The sequence below is a fragment of the Heliconius melpomene genome, chromosome 5, assembly GCF_056956725.1.
Source record: "Heliconius melpomene rosina isolate 202511_hmr_F chromosome 5, ASM5695672v1, whole genome shotgun sequence".
Classification (NCBI taxonomy): domain Eukaryota; kingdom Metazoa; phylum Arthropoda; class Insecta; order Lepidoptera; family Nymphalidae; genus Heliconius; species Heliconius melpomene.
Window position 1 is genome coordinate 9792667 of NC_140393.1, and position 20884 is coordinate 9813550.

Below are 20884 nucleotides of genomic sequence, written 5' to 3' on the forward strand. Positions count from 1 at the left end.
CAGAGCGAGGAAAATAAAAATACTACATATTTCATTACCCCGAGTGGGAACTAAACCCCACAACCTGTCGCGTTTTCTTTCTTATGTGTTAAAATGAAATAGTTAAAACTAAGCATACATATAAGTGTCATTAATTATTATAATCTAAGTTAAAGTTTTGAGGTTAAATACAAAGTTAAATGGCATATCGTACGTAACATGAATCCAAACAAAGATTAACGGGAGGTCTTAGTTAGAGTTTGGCGTTCCGCGCTGTATTCTAATAATTTATTAGTATTATATCTATTGGGGCCAGACGTGGCACAGGGGCACGAAGTGTGACTGTAAGCGCGACTGGTTGTGGTTTTTTCTCAAATGGGAATTCGGAAAATTATTTAAATTTATAATTCCATTTTGCACTGGTATCGAGGCAAAGCGCGGCGTTGAATTCCGCCACTCAACACGCATAGCTTCCGGAATTCGGCAGAAAGTAAAAAAACACAAAATAAATGTGATAGAGGCGTAGGGGGACAGCACTGTAAACGCGATGGTTGTGGGTTTGACACTCGGGGAAATATTATATTTTTTTTTATATTTACGCTGTATCCCACAAATAGCAAGGTAGAGGGGATATAAGAACCTAGTGATAAGACACTCTTTTCCCCATTAAGACACTTCGTTCCCCACTTTCCGCCGAATTCTAGAGGCATTGAATGTTGAGTGGTGGAACTCAACGTTGCGCATTGTCTTGTTACCGATTGCATGAAAATGAAAATATTAAATATATCATTTCCTTGAGTGAGAATCGAACCCCCAACCTGTCACGTTAGCAGCTAACAATAGTTTAATAAAAAAGCCATTTCCGTCTGAATCAAAGCTCAACTAAAACAGTGCACGTCAATCAAACACTCAATAGCGCACAGTACGCAATTGAAAGTAAATAATTGTTGCAATTTCATTTGTATACGAAATGCTGATTAAAACATGTTTTTAGTTCCTTTTTCTTTAGAATTGAATGGATATTGTAACAATCCGTACCATAACTAAAATATGTAGGTAATTCATATAATTAATTAATATTAATATATATATATAAAACAATATTATAAATATAATTTATAATATTATTTTTTATTTATAGTTTATTATAGTAATACTTAATCAGACCGGTGAAACCAAAATAATGTCATTACTATAATCCAGCTGTACGCTGCTTCCCACATATAGCAGGGTAAGTAGAAAAAACCTAGTGCTAGCATAAGACACTCCGTTCTCCACTTAAAATATATAGAAAGCTTAAACCAGAGAGTAAAGTGACCAATCCCTATTTTCTATACCTATATTTACATACTCGAAGATAAACAAACTCAAAACGGGGTCAATAGTTCCATAACTTTTGAATTTGCGTTAAAATAATACTCCACAGATCTCATTGTAATTGTATGCAAATAGTCATTTCCAACTTTTCTCCCATTTTAATGTTATGGAATGATCGAATGTAGAGTTCTGTGGAAACAGAACGATTGGTCTGAACGATGTTTAAACGGGTTAACTGTTATACAGTTTTAAAAATATAGGATTTTTTAAACGTTATAAGTGGAGGTTCGATTCTAATTTGGGGAATGAGACATTTTCATTGATTGGAGTTGATTCCCGCCATTCAATATTCAATGTCTCGAAATTTTAACAGAAAATGGGGAACAAAGAAGGGAAAGGTTATATTATATATATTATTTACTGCACGTTGTATCCTGCTATATGCGGGATACGGAGTGAAGCTAAAAAAAATACAATCATTTAATTTTTAAGCAAATGCTTATATTACCAATATCCTCAGTTTATAACGTAGACGTCGATGAGGCGAATTGTTCGATAAAACGCAATATCTAGATAAATACGAAGTAAACTCGATTGTTCAGATCTAATAGGTACCCGTAGTTGCCAATACAATGAGTAGAAGTTAGTTTATTCTGTTTAAATACTATTCTATACTACTACTACTACTACATTTGTATAGAAGTGCTAATTGTTGGCAAACTTCTCTTGTTTAGTTAGCATGTTTTTGTTTGTGTTTTCGTAAATTTGTTAGTATTTAGCTTTAAATAATTTATAAAAAAAATCCTTTTTTTAGGTTTACGTTCTATCTCGTAGAAAGCAGAGTAGGCAGAGGGATCTGGGAACCTAGTGCTAAGATATTCCGTTCTTTATTGAGACAAATCCATTCCACCAATTTGTCTTGAGACATTGCGTATTGAGTGGTGGAACTCAAAGCTCCCATTTCCTTAAGTGGGAATCGAACCCACATCCTGTCGCGTAAATAGTTGCACTCTTGGGTGCACCCAGCGTCACGACTGACCTCATCAAAACCCACTCATTCACAAAACCAAAGTGTATCAAATAAATAAAACACATGTCTAATAACAACGGTCAAACAGAAGCAAAATTGGCGTAAACACAATAAAAGTGGAGCCGGTCCTAAACCAATACGGTGCATTCCGCTTCATTAGATTGTGGCGGGTATTTCATAAAATCTGACATATGACAGCACTTCAGTATCTGTCTGTTTTGTATATTTTTATGACGAATTAGATTTTTGACTAGGTCGTAGGTCCAAGGTGAGAAAACTAGGTATCCTGCTTTTGTCCAGTACTATATAAAAATCTAATAATTATTAGCATTAATATTTTTATAAAATGTTTTAAAAATTGGGATTTGTAGTGGCGAATAGATGTGTCCTAACAATGTGTTTCCAGTTCCTGGAGAAGTAGTCCTAGAGTAGTCTGAAAGTGCTCTGAAAGAATTCTTCAATTTATACCAGTAGTTCTTGAGATTAGTCCGTTCAATCAAACATACACTCCAGCTTTATAGTATTAGTATAAATTAGGGAGATTCTGTGGGCTCGTTAGTCTGTTCCTAACCCTGAATGTTACATGAGGTCGACTCAAAGTACCGTGCGCTTAGATCGATATTCTATTACGTTACAACTCAATTTGATGGCTTGATTCAGTTTTATTGGCGAAATGAATGGTACTAAATAAGTCTGTTATACATACGGACACATATATGTATGATGAAAATAAATAAAATAATGAATTAAATTGAAGGCAGTCGTGTGACTGTAAACGGTTGTGCGTTTGATTCCCACTCGAGGAAATTAAATATTTAATATTTTCATATTCGCGGTCTGCTTACACAACAGGTTGAGCGCATTGTCTTAACACTAGGTTCCCAGGTTCCCTATGTCTGCCCACATATGTGAAAAATACAGCGACAAGTTAAAAAAATTGTTGTGTGTTTCAGATTCTTAGATATTATTAGATGGTTATTTAATTTTTAAAGTGTTATTCAATGTAAAATGTTTGGTTTTTCTCGATTAGCACCCGCGCTTCTACTAGTATATTCTTACAAATCCACACAGTTAATACAGACAACGTACAGCAGCTTTAGAACAAAATTAAAAGTCACATCTTGCAACAGTCGTCTAAATATTATCTCAGTCTATCTGCATGTTAACGTGTACGGCGCAGTTAGCGAATTTAACGGCAAGTTAAACTCGGGTTAAGAAAGTTAATTTAAATTTAACTTGAACGAACTTAGTTCTAAATTGAAGTTAGTGTTTAACTTCAAGGTTGGCATGATTTATTTATTTTTCCTTTCACATCTTCCGCGTTTGTTAGAAAGAAAGATTGAGATACATCGATCTGTTTTTACACATTTTGTCCCAATAATAATTTATATGAAAGGCGAAAACGAAAACTCTAAAATATATTAGTTTCCCGAAATACTATCACACTGTTAAAAGAATAATCGCTAGATTAATTTCACTTCGGCACCGAAATCGAACCTATTACCGCCGACTATTATTCGTGTTAAATTACCTTCCACATCGTCTACGAGGATTTATGTCCCTTATCTTTTCAATTATCAGTTAGAGATGTGTGAGAAGTACGATTGTTTCCGTTGGAACACCAGCTTGACGAATGCTGTTTTTTGGTAAACTTCAATTTAACTTTCTATCTTTAGGCAACTTAGGGAAAAGAATGGAGGGGTGGTAGGTGGAGTTTAGATAAAGCAAATATAGTGATAAGTCTCTATGTTCTCCATTTCTTACAAATTTTAGTGAACTTAAATTATATGTCCCAACTTGAAAATTGAAATTATAAACATTTTTTTATGTAGAACTGTTGCTCACATCCTAACTACGCCATGGGGGCGTCGGTTTTGTTACTAAAAAAATAAATGAAATATTCATTCATATTCATTGAAACCAGCGCGACAGGTCGTGGGTTCGATTTTCAGTCCGGGGAAATGCAATATTTAATATTTTCATTTCCAGTCTGGTAACGAGACAAACCGCGATGAGTTCCGTTATTTAAAAGGCAATGGTCCAGAATAAAGCGGAAAGTGAGTAACGGAATTATTTTAATGGGACTCGAATGTCTTGACACAAGGTTCCCAAGTTCCCTTCGTTTACTGCTAATTGCGGGTTACAGCGTGAAGCAATTTAAACTGACAACCATCTCCATCTCATACATATGTATACAAAATAACAACACAAGTAGCGGTGCAGGGTGCACTGTAACAAAGCCAGGAAGACCTGCCCGCACTGAACCTAGGCAGTGGTTCCAGACAATCTGCCAACTTTCATCGGCTTAAGTGTTCGATCGTCCGTGGCTTTTATGTACAAAGTGAGCAAACTTTGTTAGGAGTTTCTGGTTACCTTGTATACAGGTATCTTAGGTACTGATTGAGTACCACATAGGGAGCCTAGATGGTCGTAGGATATATGATCGGTTCACGCTGTATGCCGCACATAGCTGACAGAGGGAACCTGGGAACCTAGTTTTATGACGCTCCGTTCTCATTTTTCTGCCGGCGAACGGCAGAGCGGCGTAACTTGACGCTGCGTTTTGCTGAAGTTCAAACACCAGAGCGTAGAAATGAAAAAACTTAAACAGAGAATCTGTTTTTTCTTTATTTCAGCAAGACATTTATTTATTTAAGGCAGGAGGAAACCTAGAGTTAAGACTAGTTAACTATTTAACAATGTCTATTCTGTTCTCCACATTTCATTCACTTTTCCAGACATTGCGTTTTAAATGGTGGAAGTTAACGCTGCACTTTCTACTGTAAGAAAAATCCAAAAAGCCAGTTTTGTGTAATATACCTCATTTATAAAAACACAATCGGTAAATTCCAACGGAAACACCGCCCCCCCCCCCCCACAGCGCTGCAGCGTCATTTGCAAACTCAATCAAAACTCTTTATTGCATCGTCATAAATTCGGGAACAAACATCGAATTAACACGCTATCGGATTACACTACATTAAAATACACAAAATACAGGCTCGCAGCGCCCGTTCGTCACACTTGCCGCGGCGTGACCACGAGTTTACACTTTGTATGGATAAATGTTGGAATTAAAACTCTATTTTGTAGAGCGACAAGTTATTTTTTGTTAATGGTTGTGGATTTAATTGTCACTTTGGGCAATGCGTTATTTTAACTTCACTGTTATGGCAAGATGAAGGATAGTGTTGAGGTTTCGCCATTCAAAGCAGATATAGTTCTACTGCGGGAGCTGCATCTTTGCATATATTTTACTCTCTTCAAAGTAAGCAAGGAAAATCTTATAACCTTACTTCTGATTTCTATTATCTCGTTAATTTTGTAATTTTATTCAAACTGAGAAGATATATTGCAAATTTTGACCTTGAAAGGATACTTTTTGTAATTACTTTGTTTTAGTATACACCCTAGCATAGGAAAATTGTAGAGCGAAACACTAAGGTATGCATACTGGTATGTTTTTCACCTCGCCCACAATCTGTTCATACACACACATAATATAATAAATAATTTTAGTAGCAAGTTTAAGTTATAATACTACATGAAAAAGCCTTAGTACGCTTAAAATTTACGCAATTATAAATTGCTTTATTTTAAGTTAATTTTAAATATATGGTCACCTTACTTGACGTTTATTTCCTATTTGGATGTTGCGATGAACGCGCGAAACCAATTTGTTGTAGATTGATTAATACTTTTAACTTTATTATTTTTAATAAAAAAATACGTTTTTTTGCTTCGCGCTTTAAAAACGTGATGAAATGGAGCTTCGGGATTTTTGTAGGCTATAGTAACCACTAATATTGGATATGAAGTTGAATTGTTAGTAGCAAGCATTTTTCAGTAATAGCCTAACTGAATAAAAAATAATTTGATTTTTAATTTTTACATACCTCTGCTTTTTTTTGCTAGCAAAATAAAACATTTATTTATTATACATTAAGGAAATAAATTATTATTGTTAGTATAGTAGTATAGTAGAATATTAGTGTTCTCAGTTCAATTGAATTCCATCACTAAACACGTCAAATCTTAAAAATTTAGCGAGGTCGAGGGTCGAGGTATCTTCACGCTAGGTTCCCCATAGTAGTGCTTTGCGGGAAAAGGCATGAAACAATTTCCATTCATATATAGCACATACGTTAAGCTAGAATTCAATAATATCGTTTACCGTGACAGCGGAGTGGTACATGATAATTGGGGAGCTCGTCTACGGACAAACAGAACGCTGCCGCCTATTATGCTATGAATTATTCATGTTGTAGGGACTATAATAGATAGCCCTACTGCCGTACCTGGATTCACTTGCTTACTGATGTTTTAGTGTCATATTAGTTGATATATTTTAGCATGTACTAATATAATTATTTTGATATTCCTAGCCTCTATTTGGTACAAAATGTCTCTAAAATTTGACGATATGTGAGGAACGAAATGTCTTAATACTAAGTTCTGCTTGCCTTGCTGTATGCCGATGAACTATTGAAATAGGTAATAAAAAGAAATCCGGATAATCGGTTCAGGTTATGCTATGACTGGCATCACACATCAACGTTCAATAAGAAAGTTATGTAAATGTACTGTCCACTTCGTAAAATGAGAGAATAATAATTCAAATTAGCCTTCCAAAAATGAATAGTCACATTCAGCTTGTCGCTGTAAACGCGTTTAATTTTCTTCGCTCTGGTAGACAAAGCGCAACGTTGAGTTACGCAGCCAAACAAGCAATATCGATCTCGATAAATCAGCGATAAATGGGGAACGGAGTCTTTCCGGCATATACTTTACTACGTCAAACTCATTTTTTGTCTAAAATTTAAATTAACTAAGTGATTCGTCACTAAATATAAAAATATACAAAACAAAATTTAATTTTAAATTCGTTTTAAACAACAAATACAATCGTAAAACCAAACGCGTCCCGCGTCCCGCCAACAGACTGCAGTATTTATTCAGTCCCGTCCGTGTACATTAGCGTGACGGTAATCATGATGATTATCGGTCTGTAATGGCGTTTCAACATTTCTTCATTTGCCTAAGTATTTGTCTTTTTATTGGTATTGTAGTACTTGAAAGGTTTATGTTTGTTTCCGTTTAAATTAGAACGTTCTGAGTGTAAACACGACGATTCTGGCTTCAATTTCCAGTTGAAGAAATAATTTATTTTCTTCTACTTCTATTTCCTTCTTTCCTCATATCAAGACAAAGCGTGTTATTAAATTTTAATGAACTATTTAAAACTATATGTCTTAAAATTTGTGGAAAGTGGAGTATGGAGGGTGTTAAGTGTTAAACGGAGTGTTTTAATATTAGGTTTCATCCGGCTACTCTGCTATATTTTTATTTATATGGTTATTGAAATAACAATGTGGAGAAACTAGAATAAATAATTTGGAAGTATATTGTCAGTACTTTACTATGAGATAAGTTTATTAATTAATATAATTTTAAACAATTATCTGTAATTTTTGTTTTACAGTTTCATGTTTTTTTCCGTATAGCAGGGTGGCGAGAAGGCACCTGTGTTACGATAATCCATTCTTTATTTTCGATAGATCTTATGATTTTTTACTGTGTAACAATATATATAATATAGTGTCCAAATGTATTCTAATATATATATAATGATTTAATCTAATTTGAAAATAATTAAAATGACACGAGATTTAATTTAATTTATGCTTCAGCATTTTTTTTCTGAAGACAAAATTTCAAAGGTCAGTAGGCATTTCAATTGACAGAAAAGTTTTGTAATTATTATAATAATATTTAACTAAAAACCCAATTTTTGTCAAAATCCGTCATAATACTATACAGAGTGGTTACAGAAGCTGAACATTAATTCATCTGGAGAGAAACTCCATGAACTCGACCCTTTATCATTGCTAACTTTATTAACGGACAATATTCTCAACCGGAATTACTTTTCTTCCCATTTCAAAGATTAAACGCGGCCCCGAAATTTCTATATCCAGAACAGAAAAGGAGAGGAAGGGTTACGTGTGAATTGTACTTAAAACACTTATTATTAAAAAAAAAATTGGTACTTTAGAGAACATTTTTATCGATAACCAGTTGTACCAGTTTTTTGAGTGGACTACGAAACGTAAAATGTCGTGTTTTCCTCTTCCCGCACTATTTTAATTCCTCTGTTAGTGCTTCTCTACATTCTCCAAAGAACCTCTAAGTCAATTTTTTTCTTTCTATACCGCTCTGTTACGCTGTATCTCGCATTAACAGAATTGGCAGAAGGAGCCTGGGAACTTATTGTTAAGACGCTCCGTATCCATTAAGATTAACCGAAGTACGGTTCCCCACTTTCTATGTTAAATATTTAATTCCCGAGTGGGAATTGAACACCCAACCTTCGCGTTTACAGTCGCACGCCTGTGCTCCTGCGCTATGACTGGTCTCTTGCTATAGTGATATACCTAAAATAATATTCTTGTTCTGCGTACAATTTATACCGAGCCAAAATCTATAGCGGTCAATTACACCCTTCATTTAGGGAAACGTAAGAATCAATTTAAACTAATATACGGTCTTTTCGTGCTTCTAATTGCCATCGAAAAGGTCTCTTCTATTTAATTAAGATCTTCTATGTTCCGCCTCTCGGCTAAACTTGGACGTTGAAATAATTGAAATTTTATTTATGGTATTTAATTATCTTGTTAAAATGTAAGCGATCTTTGAGAGTCTGTTATTACTTGATGTCTATGTTCTTTAATTGTATGGACAAAATTACGAATTTCTGGTATGAAATGAAGGACTTATTTAATTTTGCATATTTTTTTATTAATAAAGTATTTTTATAAAATTATGGCGAAATTGTGTTGTAATCTACTAATAAGATATATTTCTTCTTATATGATTCATTATTATTACCCATATTTATTAAAATACTTCCTGGATGTCGAGCAAATTGTTTCAGCCATTTAGTATTGTCATAGTACAAAATCTGGTTTAAAATTATTTAATTTTCGTTTTGGCGCCAACTCCGGTTGGATTTTATAGATAACAAAATAATAAAACCTAAATTATTTTTCAGATGGAGACGAACGATTTGGGCCCATGGGAATGTGAGTGACTGATGTAATTCAGCACAATGGAGAGACGTGAAGACGTTTACCATCATGGCTGTAGCATCGCCAAGCAGACCATCCTCACAACCCACCCTAGCGGCCTACAGACCAGGGTGTCCGTGGAACTTGCCAACTTTGATGCTCTCTGTCTACATTCGGAGTGTAAGACTAAAAAATGGGAGAGTCCTTTTTTGGCTAGACGTGGTATTTTAGGGGGTGTTTCTGCTAATGTCACCCCTGTATTGGGAAGACGAAGTGATGCTGTCAACGAAGGAAGGCTCTCTCAGCAATGCACGCCGGTTATGAGAAGACGAGAGCTGGAAAGTCCAGGTGGTTCTCCGTTACCTATCAGGCGGGAATTTGAAGAAGAAAATTGTGATGTGGACAATAGTGTAATTAGTGGCTGGCTCAAGTTTCGAGACAACAAACGGGTAAGTCTTAAATTATGAAGCCTAGTTATAAATAATCTTATTAGTTTTAAACTATAAGTATATTCAAAGCGATTTTCATCTTTAAAATATATGAATATAGCATATAAAAATTATATTTGAAATAAAAATTCAAATAAGTTCAACTTTTTGCCCATTGTTCGGAGAACTCTAAACGTGGGGTGCAAAACTTTAATAACCTAATTATACGTAAAAATGTTATAAAAGGTGTGTCATATTTAATTTAAATTTTGTAAAGTTTTTACGCAAACATCGTAAAGGTTAGCTTTTCTAGTAAATAATAATATTGCACATATTTTGAGGAAGCGTATGTTTATTCTAGCTAGACAAAGTTTGAGGTCTCTTTATAGAGAATGATGAGTATACTAGTGGGTCAAATTAAACTTCAAGTATTCACACACGTGACACGCGTACTGTGATAAATTAATCTTTTTTAGAGTATCAACTGAAATTAATACCAAATATCCAGATTAGTTAATAAACGTTATTTATCGATGTTACGTAGTTGTTTCTAGTCTTTGTTGCATTTTAAATGAATGAAACGTGTTCGTTCGGTGGTCATTGTGGCACAGTATTTGTAAACAAGATAGTAACGTATTAGATTGCCATTCGGAGCAATGTTTCATCTTCATTTCTTAGCTCTAGTAATAAGATATACTGCGTTGAGATCCTTACTCAACACGCAATGTCTCGAGAATTGGTCAGAAAGTGGGGAACGGAGTGTGTTAACGACTTTTTCACTTACAAATATTAAATAACAATTTCAGGATCTTAGACAATTCTAAGGCGAGTTTGTTTTAATGGAAATGAAGCTTAAAACTTTGGAAGGAATTTCATTCGTCTGTATGTTTCAAACAATCTAACGAGAAGCTTGAATAAGCTCGTGTAAACACCATACAAACAAATATACACATATGATGTATGTATGTATGTATGTCCGTTCGTTCAATTAGTGTAAATGTGAGCTCTCTTTCACCGCATCCGCTGAATGACCTAAAGCGTTTTGTACTGAATTTAAGCAGAATATTTCTTTGACGGGCGCAGCTTGTTAATGAGTTAAATGGAGCTTTACATTTGTTTGGTTACTGAATGCGTTAAATTAGCTTTGCGATTGATATTACTGGATTAAGTGATATATGGTACACGTATGGCACGTTTTCTGATCGTATACGCAATGGTTGCGGGTTTGATTCTTCGAGGGAGAGAATTTTCATTTCCTCGCTGTAGTAACAAAAAGAAGAATTGGGCGGAAAGTGAGGAGCGGACTATCCTTATAAATTCTTTGGCCCATATTTTATTTACTTGGTTCACTTATAACCGTTGTTGTGGTACAGAACTTCTATACATATTTATTTACTAGTATCCTCAGTTAAATCGAAGGTCAAACATAAATAATTGTTACTTTTAATCTACCTTAATTATATAACTGGCGTTGAGTTTCGGAGTATACTACTTAACACTGAAATTCGGAAGAAAAACGGAAATCAGATTGTCTAAATACTTGGTTCTTTCAGCTTATCCTTAGTTTAGTTTTCTGCATTTCACTATACCAAAGCATATTAATAGCTATTTAACACACACTATATTGTGCTATGTAAGGAATTAAATTAAATCGTTAATGACAGACTAGAACATGACGCCGTTGGAGGCAAGTGGCCAGCTCTTTCTTTGGCTGGTCTTTGTCGATATCCTTCAAAAGACCAGGATACCGTGAGCCCTTCAGCAGGTATGAAAGTATTAGAAGGGCGTCTAGAGCCGCTACATAACTAGGCTAAGGGCTTTCTACCTCGCGTACTTAGTGAAGAGTGCGTGTCGATATGATTTAATCGATATCTGTCCTTGGTCGATCCTATGGTAGTTGTATGAAACTCTTTGAACAAATTGTGATATAAGTTTGTTGGATCGTAACGATTTATTACTATTTCGTTCATTATTTTCCACCCATCCTAAGGAAAAGACGAAAGTGTCTTAAATATTTTTCAAATAATAGTATCTAGTTCACACTCTCAAGTTAACAAAAACTTTCAGGTGTGTAATATTAGTATAGATAATAAAATAATAAATAAGCCTTCCTTAGCAGTTGGAAAAGATATTAATAAATAAAATTTTGTAACTCCGTCCTCCACCGTAGCGGTTGGCGCTCCGTCTTTCTGACTACCCCGGTAGGAATACAGCGTAAAGCTAGTTTAGTTTAGAAAGAAAAGATTTTAGAAGAAAGAAAGAATGATACTAGTAAAAATATTTCTTAACAACATCCGCCAATTATATAGAAACGAATCATTGAGACCGTCGTGTTTGATTGTAAATACGACAGGGGTTCCATTTCTATTCAATTTTCAGAATTAATTATTATAATTTACTTACCTAACAAGACAAGCTGCGGAGTTGAGTTCCGCTACTAAACACGCAATGTCTCCAAAATTGGACGAAATGTAAAAAATAGAGGTCTGCTATGTACGAAATTGATAGTAAAATTAAATACCTAAAGTAAAAAATGGTTTATAACCACCTAAACAAAATCGACCGGTAAAATATTATAAATCACAAAACGTTCAAAATAAATCAAGTGCTGGTTCAAATCAATATGCCCCAATATTTAACCACTTTCCGTCCTCGAGCTTCCGTTAGATAGATTGTCAATTAACGGCATGATGGAAAATTGTTTGATTTTTTCTTCTATTTTGTTATTTTCTATTAGTTAAATCAAAATATTATAATAACTATATTAGTTGAATTCCGCCACTCATCACGCAATACCTCAGGAATTCGTCGGAAAGTGGGAACCGCAAGTGTTTGAATGGAGAACGGAGTGTTTTAAATCTAGGTTTTCAGGTTCCATCTGCTTAACCTTCTGACTGGAATACAGCGTAAAGTAAATAATCTGTTATATTTACATATGACAACCATTATGGTTCGCATCCTATCCTATCCTATATCTTATAAAACAAAGTCGCTTTTTGTGTCTGTCTGAACTTTCTAACTCTTCTTCTTCTAAACCACCCAACGGATTTTTATGCGGTCTTCACCATTAGGTCGAGTATTTCTCAGGGAAGGTTTATATATAGTTTATTATTTGTACATTCTTATATAAATTAACATAAATACGATAAATATGTATAAAGTCCTACCCGTTGAGACACTTTCGCGCATGCGCTGCTCTAATGGTAAGTACTACATGAAAATAATGTACTAGAGTATTGTTCCTCTTAATAAGATCTACAAAAAAGTCCGCGATAGCATATTTTTATCTTTTAAGGATAACGTGTAGTGATCATATTTCTGTCTAAAAATAGTAATTTCAATATATTTTTTATTGTGAGGGATATTTTTCCATAATGGTATTAATCCTTATCCTTTAAAATACTTTATTAAATTTCTACGTTAAACGAAGATAAAATTTGCTTTTTAAACTATTTCGAAATTGCGAATAGTTTTAGAGAAAAACGCATTTAATTATTGACACATCACGCCGTTCACACATCAACTGTATCGAGTCAAGTTTCACTTATCCCTTACTCTCAGCATATAAATAAGTATATTAGTTACGTTACGTTGGCCATTTAATGTAGATCAAAACTGTCTTTTCTGTTTTTCATTTTAATAAGTACTTTAGAAGTTGTTACAATATCAAAAAATCCTTGCTGCGAAACGCGCCTCGCGACGTTATGCTTATACAAGCGAGTCCGCCGCGCCCGCCTGCCTTACACGCATCGGTGGTTCAGTGGTAGAATGCTCGCCTGCCACGCGGGCAGCCCGGGTTCAATTCCCGGCCGATGCATTCTATTTAATTTTCGTCACAGGCAGCCACGTACGTGCTTGCTTTTCATCAGGGACAGAATACCCTCTTCAGCATTAACCACAAGCTCGAAAAAAAAAACCCGCCTGCCTTTATAGCAACGAAGATTTAGATGCGTTTGCACGTATTGGATAATTCGAGTTGAATGTATTATTTAATGTCATTTAACTATCTAAAAATAGTAATTTAAATATATTTTAATAAGTACTTGAAAAGATTAGTAGCACAGATTTAAAATTACGGTACCTACTAAAAAATCCTTGCCGAGTAAAACAATTGGAAAATCCTTATTGAAACTACGAAAATGCGGGTTGCATTAGAGTTTAATTAATTTTCACATTATCTTAAATGCTTTGCAAACATACATTATATGAATAATCCAGTAGTAAAAGCGGGCGAAGCCGCAAGGGGGTCGCTAGTTTTATTATAATCAGATAAAATTACTAAACCTAGTTCTTAACAAAAGCAGCTCAGATTAATATTTTTTTACATTTAGAAGTATTATTCCACACTTAGGAAAGAAAAATACTTTTTAGAAAACATAAAAATTTGAACATAGCGATATATGAGGCGCAGGTTTAAATTTTTTTTTTTCTAAAAAGTTTTTCTAATATTATTTTATCAATACGAGTACCTACCAACGATAGATCTCCCATCACTAGTGACATCAAAGCAATAGGCCGTGCTGACGCCGCTGGCAGGACCAGACTGGATTGCCGCCTTCATAAATAGCGTCAGTAATTTAGCCATAATGGGTGTAATTTTAGATAATCAATATGTGTTTTTTATGATAATTTGTGAAAATGGCTCTTAGGATTCATAATAATGATTGAACACTTTATATTTGAGGTCGTTTTCTTACTGTAAAAGGGACGGTTGTGAGTGAGATTCCCACTCGAGGCATGGCTTAGTTTCATATCCTCGTTCTGGTAACAACACCGCGCGGCGTTGAGTTTCGCCACTTAACAAGCAATGTCTCGAAAATAGGTCTTAATACTCGATTCCCTTTGTCTACCCAGCTATATCGAAGGTAAAGCAAGAGAAAATATTATACATAACAGGACACATTAACACATTTTATTGAACTTTGAAAAACAAATACCAAAATGTGAAATATGAGCATCATTGTGAACAAATATGAACAGTTTTTCTTTTTATCTTCGGACGTGTCTCAAGACCGTTAATCATGTGAACCCCAATAAGCAGACAAATCGCAACGATTGATGCTTCGAGAAATACCATTCGATTCCATTGTAAGCTTTTTCAAAGCTTATTTGAGCTTTCCTTGAATACTACAGTATAAAATAATCTCCTTTTCTTGTATAGGAATGAATGTGTTGTTGATATTCTATACACAATAGCCTATACTAGGTTATTGTGTTGAAATGTAGAGTTAAATTGAAAATAGATTTTCATTTTAGTAAGGCCATCTAGGCGCACTGAAGATATAAACTATTCCGATTTCCTTGCTCTGGTAATAAGAGAACGCGCTGCGTTGAGCTACGTCACTCAACTCCTTGAAAATTAGGCGGTGCGTGGAGAATGGAATGTCTTACACTCAGATCCATTTGCCACTGAAGTTCAGTCAATTATTTTATAAAAAATATTTCACTTATATATTTAAAAAATATGGTTTTAAAATAGAGTATTTTTGTTTACTTCACGCTGTATCCTGAAAATAGCACAGTAGGCAGCGGGAACCTGGAAATCTAATGTTAAGACACTCCGTTCCAGGTTAAGACATCTCCTTTCTCCACATTCCTTGCGTGTTTTGTGGCGGAACTCGACTTTGCTTTGTTGTCAAGAATTGAAACAGTCATTAAATATTTATTCTATAATTTAATTTTTATTTAGAATTATTATGTTTAAATTATTTTCACAACCCTGCGCTGGTACATAATGCGCGGCGTTGAGTCCCGCCTCTCAACACACGTCATACTAAGCTCGCCCTGCCTACCTTCGTGAAGCTAGCACAAAACAAACAAACAAAATCAATTATAAAACAGGAATATCAATTTATCCTCATTTTAGTTAGCTGCGGTGTCGAAGGAAATTACTTTATCCATTGTACTCGTTATTAACTGACACGTCGTTCTATCAAGAGGACAGCCAATTTGCTACGGTAAGGACTACTGTGCTCTAGAGCTGTGCAACATGTGCTTAAGTACCGTGGCTTATGCTAGGTCGTAGGTTCGATTTATGTTTAATATTTTAGTATAAATAATTGTTAATACACTCGTAGGTACTTTTAAATAAGGTATAAATCAATAAATGGATTTCGTATAGGTTCGTGCTTATATGTTTTTATCTACTTGGGTCAGTGATATAATAAAAATAAAATATATTTAGAAAATATCAAATAAAGCGGTTAAATCCACCGCTGAACTCGCAATGTCTCCAAAATTTGGCGGAAAAAACAGAATGGGGTTCTTTTAAACTAGATTCGCTGTCTTGTTATATGCAAGCTGAAGCTAAAAAATATTTTATTCCATAAATACATCATTATTTACAAAGACGACATTTTTAAATGGTATCGGAAATAGGATTCTCACAAACTTTTACACCCCATTTCACCCTTCGAAGGGTTGATTTTCGAATAACCCTTTTTTAGTGCACTTTTACACTCTCTGTAGAACTTTTCCAGATATAGGTGCCTGTAAGCTTGTCATGAAACCGACTTATGTTGTTTTCCCGCGTTATTAAATAAAGATAAATTTAATAATATTTATACATGCTTTTATATTTATACATACTGTAGAGACTGTAGAGTCATCAGCTTTCAAATACAAAATAAACTTACAACCTCTCCGTCTTCCAATCGGACGACATGGAGGAGAACTGAAAACAGATCAACGTTTCTATTTATTTCTTTTTACTCCAGAACACGTTCTCGGTATCAAAACACTCACTATTTTTCTAATGTCCTTATATTTTATGTATCTTGCGATTCGCTTTTCCTCTCCGCCATTTGTCACGGACACAGTTCCGTTCATAAATGTTTCATAGAAGCTAGCTGTGTTTTCACGGTCTTTTGGGAATGCTTAGCGTGTGTTCAGGGATATCATTCGTATAACTAAAAACTGGAACATGCGTCTGATAAATTAAACCTTTTGTTTTTATTACAAGGGTAATAATGTTTGGCAAAAAATATATAATCTACAATTAAAATGTCAAGGGATATAATTTTTTTTGTATTAGTCTAGTTAGGTTATTTATTTTAATTGTAGGGTTTCGTCATAAAGATGAGTATAAAAAGAGAAACAAATGACTTATCACAGTAAATATGATAAACAAATGACATGACTTATCACAGTAAATATGATATGATAAACAAATAAAAAGAGAAACAAATGACTTATCACAGTAAACATAATATATATTCTTATATATTATCAAAACGCCTTAGCCTGTAGTGTACATAAAATTACAACAATTTAATTCAAATGCTTATTGATATTATATTACCTCATCAAAAACCTAATGCACTTCTAGACTACGTTTGACCTAGAAACTTGATGTTTGATTCTAACGTAGATAGATATATATATACAGAAAAAAACAGAAAAAATATAATTACTGATTGAGATTTAGAGCTTGAACGTTATCCCGAGTGAACACAGAACTCAGTAGAATCATCGACATCCACCATCAGTTGCTAATATTAAAACTCACCGGTACGTTTAACGGCTACAGAGTGTTTCGTGCCGCTTTGTGCCGCGATGTTCAATGAGAAATTCCTTCAGTCCCGTCGAGCAGAATTTCTGGCTAAGACGTAAAAATACGTCGCTCTCAAATATTTTACTGTTCAAGGCAAGAATGTATAGCGATATAACAACTTTTAAAATATTTTTTTTGGCTTTTTATTATTTTATATTTGTGTAGTTTGCATATTTGGTATTATAAAATGATGAGCTATCGTAGCGTGCAAATGCATGGGTTTTCAAAGTACGGCGTTGATTTACGCCATTCAACTCGCAATGTGTCAAATTTAGGTGGAGTTGGGCGACATTAGGTTCTCTCTTTTAACAATATGCGTGCAAAAGTGAAACAAGTTAAAATATATTTTGTAAAATATTAAAAGTACCACATCTACCCCTCGTAAGTTTTATAATATGCTTGAATGAACGAATATTGTACTATGAAATAAGTAAAATATCACAAATTAGAACTAAAACCGCTATCTCCTATGAATTAAGTCAATATTCTTCATCGGATAAATTATCCGCTTTCTTGCTTTTGAATTATTGAAATAATCCATTTGTATGGAGCCTGAGTTAATGACCATTTACAAATACCGAGAGGAAAAAAAATTCAAATTTCCAAACTGAACATACCTCGCTCCGAAATGTAATTCTATAATAAAATTTACATAATATAAGGTCGTTTATGAGATCGTTCTAATATATTACTTTAAGATGGAACAATTGGTTCGTTCACTAAAGATTTATTATTCTAAGAATGTCTTTATATTTAGAATACTTAGTTGAAGATACTTTCGTAAAGTCATGGTGGCACCACGGCCTGAATATAAATGCGGCGGTCTTGGGTTCGATTTCTACTCATGGCAATGAATTATTTTCACTTTATCGCTCTGATAACACGAGAAAGCTTGGTGTCTAGTTGTGCCACTCTACATGCTGCACTCTCTTGAAAATGTCTTAGGGAAAAAAAGTGGGGAACGGATTGTCTGAACTCTATGTTCCTTTAGAAGGTCTTGAAATTTTAATACTTACCACTTTTGATTCCTTAAACTAAGTGTGTGATTTTTTGTTTAAATGGTGAGTATTACATGACTTTTCCAAATATCTTTTTCCAACTATAAACCCGGTAAGAAATTCCTTGACAAATTGTAGACGGAAATAGCGAATCTTTCAATACATGAAATATATTACAAAGATATATAGACTAGCCTTAGAAAAACATCACATGTTTTCGTTCTAGAGACTTATTTTCTCTCGATTTGGTCGTTGTTTATTTACTTGTATGATTGGAGAGCGAACAAAATAGTAATATTTCTTTAGTGTGCACTTTGAAATGTTTGAAATGAGCAATTGCTTTCATAAAATATCAACATGTTTTTAAAATTATTTAATATATTTAATAGAGCAGTTGCTTGTACAAGTTTAGATAGAGATAGGTTGTGGGTTCGATTTCCACGCGAGGAAATTAAATATTATCAGACATCTAGTGAGCGAGAATGGAACCCGTTATGTTTACATTCGAGACGAACTTTGACTTAGTGTTGTAACTATAATCTGTTAATACTATCCAGGCAGTAGTACATTAAATGGGATTAATTATCAAAGCTGGCAACGATTGCTATTATCACAGCGTGATCTACAGACGCACCGTTAATTGGTAGCCGGCTTTGGAGTAGGTCTTTAGGTAATGTATGGGTTTCTGGTTTTGGTGTTAGATTTTGAACTGAGTAGGTGTAAGTAATGATTTTTTTTTGCTTTTCCTTAGTTTTGAATAACTCGTTGATTTAATAGGAGAACCCAAGTCTTCTTCTTAGATGTTCTTTAATATATATTTTTTCTTATTGATAGGCAAATTGATATAGAGTTTAGACACTTCGTTGTCATTTCCATCACTAAAATTAGTATATTAAAACATTGCGGGATACAGCGAGCTAAGAAAATATATTAACACTTACTTATAACATTTTCCTTATCACATACATGTATTCATTCTAAATTATTAAATTTATCTTATGACTTAAATAAAACCAAAAAAAAACTATTAAATCCAAAATTGCCTAAAGTATATTTTCGTATAGGTAAGTTACAAAATGGGCGGCGTGTAGCGCTCTCCGTCACTGTCGGTGCGGAGTGCGCTGCCATATGTCACCTTAGCCCTCTTTGCTTCGCGGTTAAAGGTTGAAAGAATGTAATCTTTTTAAAAATTGTTACTAAATCTTATTTTTTTTAACTGTCTAATTTTTTTTATTAAAGTTAAGCTAGTGTTGTCTGACTGTAAACGTTACAGTTGTAGATTCAATTCTCTCTAGGGGGATTGCATCAATTATTATTATTTTCTAATTTCAACTTTAAGATCGATCTTGACATGCCGTTTTCATTCATAGATTATAAAAAATAACATAGGAATGAATGAAAACGGAATCTTAAAATCGTTTTTAAGATCAATCTTAGAGTTGTGAGCGATTTATAAATACATCCTTTAGTGTAGTTTGTGAGGTCGTATATCGCGTTTTATTTTATTTTATATAAAAATACTGATTTATTTATGATTTTAAGACACTGAATGGTTTTGAACCTATTACTACTACCTAAGTTTATAAGTATTATCCAATTAAGCTGCGACATCGATAACAGATGATAAGCGTAATCCATAAAATTTAATATTTCCTCCTCTCATTTTGGATGTTTGAAATTAATTTCAAGAGACAATCCATTTAAAATCAGACTACCTTCAAATTGCGGTATCAGCACAAAACATGACGATCCCGCCGAATATTATTCATTTACGAGTTTCTACTACGGTTCGGTTGCGTTAGATATTTATCAATTTTACTTAAAACGTTAACGGAAACGGAGAACGGAAACGGAGGTCAGTGAGTGCGGACGGTATACGCGACAGGCTGTGGGTTCGATTATCATTTGATGACATGAAATATTTTATTTTCTCTCCTTATCCTGATATATGCGGGATGCCAGAAAAAAATATATTTGTCAAAATTCCCACGGCAACGGGTTTTTACTTTTTAAAGTTCACGCAAGCAAAATTACGGACGTTACCTATTTTAAATACATAAATATTTAACGAAACATTCTGTATTAATACGTATTCGCTAACGAATATCGAGATCGTAGTAATATTAGACTCGATATAAATCATTGTTTCATTACTGTTGTATATAATGTATGTCTAATAATTTCAAGGAAGTTTCAACTTTATGATGAAAGTAATAAGAACAATAATTGAAAATATTTAATAGAGAATAACAATGTCGCTGAGCGATACGTCTTAACGAATGAATTATTTATTCAGTGAACGTATTAACATATCAAGAGTGTACAGAAATTGTGATTCACGAAAGGTGGATGGGACGTGTCATATATTTTATAGCATTAACATTAAGTTCTCTAATAACATTAGGTTCCCCAATATGCGGGGTAAGCAGAGGGAACCTAATGTTTAAACACTCCGTTCTCTACGCAAATGAGAATTCTGTAGACAGGCGTTGAATTCTGCTGTCTGTCTGTCT

At 34.0% G+C, this 20884-nt stretch overlaps 1 protein-coding gene across 1 annotated transcript in view; it reads left to right on the forward strand.

Annotated features, from left to right (window-relative positions):
* LOC146539292 (uncharacterized) overlaps window positions 1–20884 on the forward strand; it is a 336488-nt gene that overhangs the window by 8033 nt on the left and 307571 nt on the right. Inside the window, exon 2 of the mRNA XM_085185572.1 lies at window positions 9378–9842. Within this exon, the coding sequence (XP_085041698.1) occupies window positions 9435–9842 (408 nt within the window). The 5' untranslated portion in view covers window positions 9378–9434. The remainder of the gene's footprint in view (window positions 1–9377; window positions 9843–20884) is intronic.